The sequence below is a fragment of the Meriones unguiculatus genome, chromosome 15 (assembly GCF_030254825.1).
Source record: "Meriones unguiculatus strain TT.TT164.6M chromosome 15, Bangor_MerUng_6.1, whole genome shotgun sequence".
NCBI classification, from domain to species: Eukaryota; Metazoa; Chordata; class Mammalia; order Rodentia; family Muridae; genus Meriones; species Meriones unguiculatus.
Genome location: NC_083362.1, coordinates 7,219,215 through 7,231,659, shown reverse-complemented (window position 1 = coordinate 7,231,659; position 12,445 = coordinate 7,219,215). Strand labels below are relative to the sequence as shown.

The 12,445-nt window shown below is 46.6% G+C and overlaps 2 protein-coding genes across 2 annotated transcripts in view; one reads left to right on the top strand and one right to left on the bottom strand.

The window, feature by feature from the left end:
* Positions 1-12,445, bottom strand: part of Eif2ak1 (eukaryotic translation initiation factor 2 alpha kinase 1) — a 35,856-nt gene that overhangs the window by 3,941 nt on the left and 19,470 nt on the right. The window contains exons 10-13 of the mRNA XM_060368099.1: positions 11,178-11,289; positions 8,314-8,414; positions 639-753; positions 391-473 (exon numbers count right to left, since the gene is read on the bottom strand). Coding sequence (XP_060224082.1) covers positions 391-473; positions 639-753; positions 8,314-8,414; positions 11,178-11,289 — 411 coding nt within the window. The remainder of the gene's footprint in view (positions 1-390; positions 474-638; positions 754-8,313; positions 8,415-11,177; positions 11,290-12,445) is intronic.
* On the top strand, positions 2,695-7,271 carry Ankrd61 (ankyrin repeat domain 61). Its single transcript, XM_060368100.1, has 3 exons — positions 2,695-2,907; positions 4,152-4,246; positions 6,009-7,271. Exons 1-3 carry the CDS (start codon positions 2,695-2,697, stop codon positions 6,952-6,954), a joined length of 1,254 nt encoding a protein of 417 aa, XP_060224083.1. The 3' UTR covers positions 6,955-7,271.

Sequence of the window (12,445 nt, the reverse complement as noted above, 5' to 3'; positions counted from 1 at the left end):
CCTAAAGGGCAACACACATGCAGTTGGTTGAAAAGGGAAATCTTTTTCGATTTTCCTTGTGTGCGTGTGTACACGAGAACACATGCACATTGAGTATAGGTGCCTCCAAAGCCAGGAGAGGGCACTGGATCCACGTGTCCCTGGAGCAGGAGACATGGTGATTCTGGGTTGTCACGTTGGTATTGGGAACCAAACTTGGGTACTCTTGAAAGCAAGGAGCACTCTCAATGGTCAAGCCAGCTTTCCAGCCTGGGGATGTCCTTACTGGGACGGTCTGATGTGACAGGCCCCCTGCAGGACTCGGCTATGCCCAGAGCGCCTCTGCCACAGAACTGTACCTACTGTTCTATTCCCTTGGCAAACTGAGGAAAGGGCGAAAGCAAACACTACCTTGGCATCATACTCAGATCCTTCCAGCTGCTCAGGTGACGCATACAGACAAGTGCCCACTCTCGATGTATGTGTTGGCGTTCCTGCAATTGAAAAGGCTGTTACGCACTGCAGCTCCTGAAGGAACTTCTGGCCTTGTCTGAGCTTTGCTATGAAAGTTCTAAGATTCTCTACGCAAAGACATGTTCAGCTACCCCCCCTTCAATGCAAAAAGAAACAACAAAATAAGTGAGCAAATAAGTCCTTACCTTTCCCATTTCTGTTGGTCCAATCTGCATTCTTCTGTATGATGTCTGCACAAGCCAGACCAAAGTCTCCTATTTTTACTTGCTGATCAGGGCCATGAAGAAAAATATTTCTAGGCTACAAATAAGCAGGAAAAGTCAACTCAGTTTTCTTAAAACAAATAGTGGAAACTTATGTTAATCACTGTTCAGCACAACCATGCAGGCTCACACCTGTAATGACAGAACGTGGGAGGTGGAGGCAGGAGGATTATTGTGAACATGGTGCCAGTCTGGTTCACATCATCAAGGACTATAAAACAAAAACCCATTTCAAGCAAACAAAAGTTGTTGGGCTAAGGAGGTGGCTCAGTGAGGAAGAGTGTTGGCTGTGCAGGCATGAGGGGTTGAGTTCAGGTCTCCAGCACTCAAGTAATGGAGTGCCTGTAACCCCAGCACACACAGGACAGACAGACACAGGAGGAGGATCCCTGCAGCTTGCTGGCTGTCAGCCTCCCAGCTCTAGGTTCAGGGAGACAGACTGCATCAAGAGAATAAAGCTCTGTGGCCTGGCAGGGCTATCTTCTCTGATCACAGGGTGGGGAGCAGTGATCAGAGAGCTTGCTACCAAGTTCATGGCAGAGAAAGCGCTGCTCCCCTTACTAGGGACCCCACTTGGAGACTGAGTCTATGGGCTACATCTGAGCCGGGGTTTTAGGTTTTACGTTCTCTTCATGCATTGTCCTTGGTTGGGGTATCATTCTCTTCAGAGCCCCCAGCACTCAGGTTTTTCTGTTTATTTGTTTGTTTTTTGGCTCTGTTGGTCTTGTGGACCTCCTGTCCCCTCCAGGTCTTTCCATCTCCCCCTTTTTTCCTAAAATTCCATGGGAGACAAGACAACCAGTCCTGATGAGACCAGATAGGTTAGGGCCAAAGAGAAGGGGAGGAGGACTTCCCTTATCAGTGGAAGTACATGTAAAACCCTCCTCTGACTCTGACTCTGACACTGACACACTGACACACTAACACACACACAGAGCACAACATATGTACAGTTACACCAAAGTAAAAAAGCTGGCCACTCAGGAACAAGTTTGAATTGAAAATAATTTAAAACTTAAAGGTGTAGAGGATGTGGCTCAGCTGGCAGAGTGCTTGCCCAGCATCAACAAAGACCTGCATTCTAATTCTAGTAATGTGTGAAGTAGCACACACCTGCAATCAGCAGCTGGAGAGGTAGAGGCAAGAGCAGAAGTTCAAGCTCCGGAGCAAGTCTGAAGCAAGCCAGAGCTAGATGAGACCGTTTCAAATACCAGCAACAGCAATACTACACTGAGTAAAAAGATTTCCCTAAAATTAAAGCAAATATTAAAAGTTGCAGTCTTACATAATTCACTTCTTTGTTAGCATCTGTCTTACTCTGTTTTGGTCCTGCTAAGAGTTTTTTAAAAACTGCGCACGCATACACACCATGGCATGCGGACGGAGGTCAGAGGACAGCTTGCACCATCATGCGGACCCCCAGGAGAGAGCTCGGGTAGTCATGCTTGGTGGTAGGCACTTTGCTCCTAGGCATCTCACTGTCCCTGTAAGATTTAGTGATAGTTGATATGTAAGGGAAGGAGAAATGATTTTAGCTATAAGATGCCGCTCTGGGTGGTTTTTAAGAAATGACTGAGTAGAAAGCTGAGACACTCTGCTCACACTTGGCACTCTACAGCAAGGGGACAAAGCCTCCTGAGGGCCGGCTCCAGCAGGGAGCAGAAATGGGTCAGTACATGTCTTCAGTCCCAGCACTTGGGAGGCAAAGGCTGGGAGATCTCTGAGTTTGAGGTGAGCCTGGTCTACATAGAGTACCAGGATAGCCAGGGCTACACAGAGAAAACCTGTCTTAAAACAAACAAACAACAACAACAAAAGAAAACAAAAAAAAGGAAGAAAGAAAGAAATATGGATTCTGTTGACAAATACAATTCTAGAACAGTTCTAGAACTGAGCGGAAGGGGTCATCATCATAAGCGACGAAGCTGACCACAGCAGCATCCCCTCACCTTTCAGCCCTTGCTCTAACGACTTCCTCATGGGAAACATAACCAAGAGGGGAAGCAGAGACCTGGTGGCTGACAGTACCATGTTGCTGGAGGAAAGCCTGGCCACTGCAGTGCACTCGAAACTTTATGAGGCCATAATCAAGGAAGACTGTAACACAATCAAGACACTTCTCCGAAACCACCCTGTCAACCAGCCCTTGACCATCCTGGCCAACTCCACTAGCTACAGACTACTAAGCCAGGTACTCCCTATTCCTCAGTCACGCTAAAGAAGCAGTGAGGTAGAAGTGGTAGCACACCCCTCTAATCCCAGAACTTTGGAGGTGGAGGCAAGAGGACTGCTCAAGTTCAAGGCCAGCTTGGGATACACAGTAATTTTTAGGTCAGCTTGAGCTACAGGGTGAGATCTTGTCTCAAGAAAATAAAAGAAGAAGGAAAAAAAAAAAAAGTCAGAGGCTTTGGAAGAACTGCCTCAATGCCCTGGGGTCCCCCTAAGTCCCTGAGGCTTTACAGCACTCAGTGCCCAGCACCCTGACCCTAGCCCACAATTCCTCCTTCTGCTCAACACAAAAGGTTGGGAGAGACATCTGGTGTGGCTAGAAGACCGATACACCCATACTGATGATGTCATGTAGGAGAATTATTTTTCATTCCTGATACACACTTTCATAGAATTTTTATGTCAATTATTGCATTTGGTTTTGTTTGAGGCGAGGCCTTACTCTATAGTCTAGGCTGGCCTAGAACTCACAACGTTACCCAAGTGGCCTAAAGCATGCAACAGTCTTTCTGTCTCTGCCTCCCATGTGCGGGAATTACAGGTATGAGCCATCACGGCTGGCTTTTGTAATTAGCTTTCTTTTTTGCTTGCAAAAAAGAAAGTCACCCCCTCCTTTGTGTCACTGTCACCTTGCCATCATGGTGTATAATGAGCTCTGCTCATCACAGTAAAAACATACACAAATTATCTTTGAGGACCTTGGCAATGCAAGGGCACAGCTGATAATGGCTTTGGCAAGACTTAAAAATTATAATGTACTTGTTCATCAATTTCTGGGTTAACTTAAGAACTAGATTATTTCAAAGCAATTTGCTACTGATTTTATAGCCACAGATGGCCTTGTCCTCCTGACTCTCCCCCACCACACGGACCAGGTACGAGGGTTAACAGGTGTGCACCAACATGCTCAGCTCCAAAACACAATTTCTGTAATTTAAAACCACCAGCTATGGGTTATTTAAAACAGGCAACAGAAGAAGAAACTCTTTAGCCAGGAATGGTGGCACATGCCTTGGGAGGCAGAGGCAGGTGGATCCCTGAGTTCTAGGCCCGTTTGGTCTACAGAGAGAGACTGTTTCAGAATGTCAATGCATGAACTGAAGCAGCGATAGACTAGTGCTGATGCTCATGGCTAACCCCTGGGAGTGAGCCTCGCCGAGCGGCACTGTAACCGCGTGTGCATACGCTGTGCTTTCCCTGCCGCAGACACAGCCCATCTTCCCCATCCACCTAGCCGCCGAGTACCGAAAGCCGCAGAGTTTGCTTTGCCTGTTACAGCACGGGGCTGACCCAGAAGTAAGGTAAGTCAACTCAGCATGCTGTCAAGGCTAAGTGAGGCGGTGTGTGTGAGAGACAGAGAGACAGACACAGAGAGAGGTAAAGAGAGAGAGAAAGAGAAAGATACTGATTCACAAGATACTTGTCCCATTCTGAGCACAGATTATGCTTGGATGAAACTTTCCTGACAAGGTGAGAGTGAAAACCTGGCACTAATACAATACTAATCAGGCAGCTAGATGAACATACATGAAATACTGGCTCAGCTGTAGAAAACACAGTAAGTCTGGACTACAGCACTCAGGAATTTGCCACTATGAAAAGAGAGAAGGAGAGGGAGGGGAAAGAGCAAGGGAAGTAAACAGAAAGAGCAGCTAGATGGTGGGCTTTCTTACTGTCGCCTCTTCTCACACTCCCGCACTATGGCCCAATGAATATATCTAGATAAATCAAACAATTATGTAAAATAGTACAACTTCCGAGTACAATCAGAAAGTCTGCCCGACCCATCTTGCAGGCACCTCTCCTGGCACCACTGACTCCAGCCTGGCGAATCCTTTCCATGGCTGGCCTGTTGAAGCCTGGGCCCTGACTTACTCCATCTCTTCAGGGGCTCCTGCAAAGGCACTTTCCTGCCCTTGAAATCACACATGGTCCCTGGGCAGGTTCTGCACCTTTCCAGAACACTGCCTACATTTAGCCCTTTAACCTGCCTGCTTTCCATCCCAGACTACAAGCCCTCAGAAGGCTGAGATGCCCTGCTGTTTCTCCAAACCTCAGCCTTGGGCCCTCACGCAAATAAGTCTGGGTGAACTAACGCCAGGAAAGCAGTCAAATTCTCATGAGAAACCTTCCCTGTCCTTTCCCACAACAAAGACAACTTGGAGGCATTCTTGAGATGAGGGCCAACTCACTCCACCTGGGTTGGAGCAGGGCCTGGAGAGGAACAGGCTCCACTGACTTCTGAAAAGCGCAGACTCAAGTCCTGCCATCTACTCTCCTACACCTGTGAGTGAACGTGGCAGGGAGGGACGGGAAAGCCAGGAAGCGAGTGAAGAGGGGTTCTGGCCCTTCAGCATTCACTTCTGGGATATTCATAGCTCACACCGAGGTCCACACACTTTTACTGAATACCCAGTTCAGGGCCATGCCCTATGCTTCGGATAGAGAAACCACCAAGAGAAGGCCTGAAAGGGGCCACAGTCCCAGAAGGAACAACCGAGCTTGAAACGCCTTCTCTAAGAACCTAGGCCTCACTCAACAGGGACCCCAAAAACCTTAAGACATTTAGCAATACAGACAGCCAGTACTTCTTTAAAATGGCTAACAGGGGCTGAGGGAGATAGGAGAGCCAGCAAAGCACCTACCATCCAAACACAGAGGAGTTCGCGCCCCAGCACCCAAGTAAGAGCCGTGTGAGGGCACGCGCTTTATAACCACAGTGCTGCGAGGGTGACGGAAGGAAGTCCAGAGCTCACCTGCTGGCCAGTTTAGCTGAATGAGTTTCACATTCAGCCACGAGACGAGGCCTTTCTCAAAAATAAGGTGGAAGGCAATCAAGAAATAGTTATCATTGACCTCTGGTCTCCACACACGAGCACATTCATATGCACCCGAATACACACACAAATCAGTTTGTACCCCCCAAGCTCTCCCACCAGAGAGAGACAGAGACAGGGAACACAAACTAGCAGATGCTACTTGTCAGGGTTGCCTTCCTGAGCATTGACTTCTCAGAGTTCCGCCATGAAGCACACCTGCCTTAACATGACCAATCCCTTGCAGGGACGCTCAAGGCCTCACCACTCTTCACCTGATGCTGCTAAACTGGCCAATCAGTTCTAGCACATGGACCAAACCAAGCACTCGGATCCAAAAGATCCTCACAGACATTCAGAACAATGCTGTCATGTGTCTGCGCATTTTGTGTGACCATGGAGCTCAAGTTAACGCCCGGGTAGACAACAGCAACAAACACTCAGCCCTCCACCTGGCCATAACGTATGGGACCTATCCAGTTCTCTCCTTTTTGGCTCAAAATGGTGCCCATGTCAATGCTATTAATGAATCCAGCATGACGCCCCTCCACATGGCTGCAGACATACTGAATAAAAACATGATAGAGACGCTCATTGCCTGCGGGGCCAACGTGAACTGTGCCATCTCATCTACTGGAAACACAGCCCTGAAGCTGGCAGTCTGCACTGCATCAAGCAAAGCCGGCCGGCTGCTGGCAGCAGGGGTGGGCTGCATCCGGCTGCTGCTACATCATGGAGCCCAGGTCAATGCCCAGGACCATGAAGGCCAAACAGCTCTGCACGAGGCATGTTTTGGAGGCAGAGAGGTAATAATCAATCTCTTGCTGGAATTTGAGGCAAACGTTAACATTTTAACCAGAAATGGGGAATCTCCAATTTATATGTACCTTCAGCGAGGTTCCAACATCAGAGATGTAACGCTACTGGCCAGGCTACTTTATCATACTTACCCTTTAAGACTGAGCAATAAACAAGGGATTCTACCTGCAGGAATCATGCTGCCAGAATTCCACCTCTTAAGGGAAACCCTAATAAAGTTATCCAAAAAGCCTTTAACCCTAGAGGCCATCTGTAAGAGAAACATCAGAAATGTTTATGGTGAGAAGCACAAATTCCACCTGAAGCAGCTGCTCCCTGCAAAGCTCTGGGACTCCATCTACAGCGTTTATGACTTCACCTACCTCTTGAAATGAGAACCCTACGACCTCAGTGCCGGAGAACCTCAGCATCTCTAAGTGTGTTTTCTGGATAGACAGGTACCGGAAAACACCTGAACTTCACTTTACATCACAACGCACAAACCTGCGTATCCTTAATCCCTCCAGAAAATTAAAGTGACTTGCACATTAACTCTCATAGTCTTCTGAAGTGTCATTTAGATGCCTTTCTCATGATTTAATTTTGGCCAGAAAAGCATGCTAATTGCTTTAAGATTCGTCAGCCAAAAGAGAAAGCATATTTTTATCTTTCCTTGATAGTCTTTGAAGAATTAAAACTAAAATAATCTGTATGGAGTTTTTTGTTTGTTTGCTTTGTGGGGTGGTTTATTTTGGTTTTCTGAGACAAGGTCTCACTATGTAGTGCGGGCTAACCTCAAGTTAACTGATCCTTCTGTCTGCTGGACTTGTATTTTCATTTTTGCTTGGTTTGAGGGATTTGGGGGTTTGATCTTAGTTTGTGTCCTTGAGATATAACTCAATACCTAACCCTGAGGACCTTTGGACTTGCCTCAGCCTCTGGTACTTGGATAAAAGATTTGTGCCAGGTGGTTGGTTGGTTTTTTGTTGTTTTTTTTTTGTTGTTGTTGTTCTTTTGTTTTTGAGTAGGATTTTGTTGTGTAGCCTTGGCTGTCCTGGAACTTGCTGTGTAGACCAGGCTGGCCTCAAACTCAGAGATCCACCTGACTCTCCTTTCCAAGTGCTGGAACCAAAATTGTGTGCCACCACTGCCCAGCTTTTTTTTAGGTTAAAAAAAAAAATGTTTTCCCCCCCTGGAAACAGATTTTAACCAAACCATATGACTACTTCTGCCAACACTGAGTACTTTTACCATCACCAATTACATTAGCAAGCAGTATACTTATGCCTCACTATATTCATCCTTCAAGACAATGTTCAAATGATCTCAAATAAGGGTTTCTTTTGAAGTTTTTGGGGGCAGGTAGTTTTTCGTGTGTATGCACGTGCATGTGTGTACATGTGTTTAGGTATACAGAGGCCAAAAGTTGACAGTGGGTATCTTCCTCAATCCACCTGACTGGATGGCCAGCGAACGCCAGGATCCTCTTGTCTCTGCTTCCCCAGCACTGAGATTACAGGCGAATGCTGCTGGACCTGACTTTGTGCGTAGAGTCTGGAGACAGACTCCAGTCCTCATGCTGGCATCCCTTTACTGCCTGCGTGATCTTCCCAGCCGGGAGTCCTGGGCCTCTGGGCTGACAGTTTACATGACAGCAGTGACAAACTCTTACACAGACGAGTGAGGGTCTGTCATCTTACCCCGTCATCCTGTGAGACGCCACTGCTGTGCTCACAAGTTCAGCCGTTGCTTACCTTCAGGTCTCTGTGGACAATGCCCATGCTGTGTATGTAAAAGACACCTTCCACCAATTCCTGGAAGATTTTTGTTGCAACACTGGCCATAACATAGGGACCTGGAATTAAAAAAAAAAAACGGTTTCATGTCCCTATTTCTTTGAACTCATTAAATGACATTAACATCTAAATGGTAAAAGTTCTCAACAAATTAACCTTAGATAGTTAAGCAGTTAAACACTCCAGAATGGTCTAAAACATGGAACCAAGGAGAAAAAAATTCTTTGCTAGCAAAGAAAAGAACATCACTGAAACTCAACACTGACACTGTGCTTCCAAAAAGGTACCTTGAGGCGCAGCCACTCTGTATTGACTTTCTAAACAATTACCAGGCAATAATGGCTAAATTACAGCTTCAGTCCTCTTTATGTCTTAACATGCTAACGTCTAAGGCGAATCTAGTGTCTTGGCCCACACTGATTAAGACATTGTGACCAAAAGAGGGTGAAGGAGATAAATTATGTACAAGGAATAAGTTCTATCCATCGTTTGCCAGATTTGCTAGAAAAAACTTGAGTAGTGAAGAATACAGTAAAAAGCCAGGAGGAACAAATTTCTCTCTCAGTGTTTAGCAACTAACTTAGATAGCGGAGTAGTTTTTAATGACATCCACCCTGAGGCCCACTGACTTCAAGCATCCCGGGATAGTTATGAATGCAGCCCAACACATTTTTAGAGAGCAATGCCATACTACAGTGCAAAAGGTTTGAGCGGAAAGAGCTGGCCCCACCTCTCAATGGCTGCGGCTCTCGGCTCTCGGGAGACTGGGCCCGGCACCTTGCCTGGGCAGCACAGCAGAGCTGGTCCTGGTGGTGGGGGGAGCCGATCCCAGGGCGTGAGCGTGGAAGGGCTGGCCTTGCCACTCATCTGCTGTGAGGCGGTGTGGGCACAAAGGCGCTGCCTTCCTCACCCTCGCCCCTCAACACCTGCGGCAGTCAGCAGTCAGGGGAGCTGAGCCCAGGATCACGAGCATGAAAGCTGGCCCTGACCCGCATCAACTGCAGCACTCCTTGACTGGGCAGCACAGTGGAGCTGGCTCTGGAGGCGAGGAGACAGGTGAGCCGGCCCAGGAGGCATGAGGGTGGGAGAGCTGCCTCTACCCCTTGCTGACTGCGGCATTGGCTGAGCTAGCCAGGGCACGCTGGAAAGCTTGCCCTGGTGGTGTGGTGCGGGGGAGCTGGCAGGCTGACCAACTCGGCTAACACCTGGGTCCAGATCCAGGGCTTTGAGTTGGCCCACCCCAACATCTACCTTGTGCGGAGTGCACGAAGGGCTGGTTCCTACCAGATCCAAAACTACAGGACCACAACGACACAGGGGAGCAACAGGATATCCACGCGGTGAGCATTCGGCATTGACAGTGTAGAAGCCGGGCCTCAAACCAGACCAAGGACCCACTGCACTAAACATTTGCAAATAAAGATACGTGGACAAAAGACTATAATATAGGACACAATGTGACACTCCACAAATTCTACAAGATGTTTTTTTTATAATTTATTTTTGTTTTATATTTTCTTTTGGGGAGGATGTTGCAAAGACGGAGGGATGCGAAGATGAGTGGGATTGGCATGTATGATGTAAAACACAATGAATAAAAAGTTAAAAAAAAAGTTTGAGTCAGGCATGGTGGTGCATGCCTTTAATCCCAGCACTAGGTGGGGTGGGTAGGCAGAGGCAGGAAAATTTCTTGAGTTCCAAGCCAGCCTGGTGCAAAGTGAGTTCCAGGATAACTAGGGCCACACAGAGAAATCCTGTCTTGAAAAAACAAAAACAAACAAACAAAAAATAAATAAATAAAATAAAAAAGCTTAGATGCCCTGTGCTAAAACAAAAACCTTAAAAAAATTTATAGACAGTTCTAACAAGTTTAGTAACATAACAGGAGGAAGGGTTGTGGGCTCTGACTTTTTTTCTCTTCCTACCACCTAAGTCCCAGGGCTTTGACTGATTGTCAGGCTCAGGGGACCCTAGCCCCATGAACCATCTCACCAACCTTTACAATCCAACCATCATTCCCATAATTCCTCTGGCCACTGGTAATTTCTCAGTTTTTCTTGTCTCTAAAGACACTTACTGTTTGAGACAGGCAGAACTCTGGAGCTAACTGGCCTCTCCAACCTAGCTAAATCAGTAAGCTCTAGATTCCTGAAGACACACAAGTCCCAAAAAGAAGGTGGGGAATGACTGAGGAGGATAACCTCTACAGCCCAGCCTCGGGTCTCCACACACACACAAATGTGAACACACTCACACAAACATGTACATTTTCTATACAAAATCACTGATCTAAAGTCTATCATATTTCTACTTAAATACTGTCTTAGTTTCTTTTTCCATTGCCATCATAAAATGCCCTGACAAAGGAATGCAAGGGAGAAATGGCTTATGACAGCTCACAGTTCAAGGTTATATATAGTCCATTATCACAGGAATGCTAACATGGCAGAGTTTGAAGCCACAGGTTACAAACCTCCAGCCAGACAGCAATGAATGACTATTATCATCCAGCTCACTTTCTCCCTTTCATACAGTCCAAGAACACAAACTCAGGGGATGGTGCCACCCACAGTGGGCATGTCTTCCCACCTCAGTTAATCTAATCAATCCCCCACTGGTACCCCAAAGGCTAACCTAACCTATATAATCCCTCACAGGTGTGTCAGAACAAATCCAGCTAATTCTAGATCCTGTCAAGTTGACCATTAACAAGAATCATCACAAACACCAACCAACACTTTATCACAGATAAACTCAATTACCAAATGCATAGTTGTTTTAAAAAACATATTGAAATAGGCAGATGTACAGGTGGTACTTACAGGCGGCTTCATCCACATATTCCTGGCTCCGCTTGTTCCTCTCGGCTATCCAGTCCCACAAGGAGAGCTCACACAGCTGCATCTGGATGTGCAACATCAGGTGGTATCGAACCTAGAGGGCACAGCGCATGCTCTCATCCACCGAATCTCATAGTCCTCATTCGTCAACAAACACTCCCTGGCCTACTCCAGCTTAAACCAGGGCTAACCGCTGCCTGATACAGATGTCTCCCAAGAGACTGAGGAGCAGAGATTACAGTGCAACCCGAGGCTGGAGATGTGGCACAGCTGGTAAAGTACTTGCTTAGCATGCAGGAAACCTTGGGAACATCCCCAGTGACGCATAAACCAAGAAGGGGCATGTCTGTAATCCTAGCACTCAGGGGGTGGAAATAAAAGGATCAAGTTCAAGGTGATTTGCTAAGGGAGACAGCAAATCCAATAGCAGGTAGCCTGGCAATGCATGTCTTAACAAAGTATGTCCTAGCATAAGGAACCCCAGGTCCAATGGCAGAAGCTTTTGACTATGGCACTGACGAATTGATTCTGATGCTTATGTGGTCTGCTCACAGTGTAAACACTGATGTTTGTCTTGGGGGTTGTCTTCATGGTACTAGGAATGGAAGCTTCCAAGTGCTCTATCATAAAATACATTAAGACAAAGCATGGCAAAGTGGCTGCACAGTATTCTACAACTGTCAGTTTTCTCCAAAGTGTAGATATGTGAGTTGGAACGATGGTTTGAATAATGGCCTCCACAGGCTCATCGATTTTAATACTGGGTACCGGTTGGTGAAACTGTCTGGGCAGGATCAGGTGGTGTGACCTTGGAGATGTGTGACTGAGAGCAGGGGTCCAGGTTTCAAACACATGCCACACCTAGTTAGCTCTCTCTGCTTCCTGCTTGTGTTTTAAGATGAGAGCGCTCCAAAAATGACAAATTAGTTTTCTCTAAAGGAGTCTCACTGGGTGTGCAAAGCACTCTGCCTGCCTCTGCCTCCCCAGAGTGCTGGGGTTACAGGCCTGTACCACCACACCTGGCTTACAGGCCACTCTTAAGAACAAACCCTATGGTTAGTAATAGATGGCAAACACAAAACTCAATGGCATTTTAGGACATTTCTTGTCTTGTAATGCTTTGTCTGAGCATTCTATTTATTTGTTTATTTTTCCCTTTACAAGTCTTTTTCATATACATTATGGTTTCCAATGTTGTGTTTTTATGGAATTTCTGTGTCTTTGTGTCTATATGCATTTCTTTTGTTTAT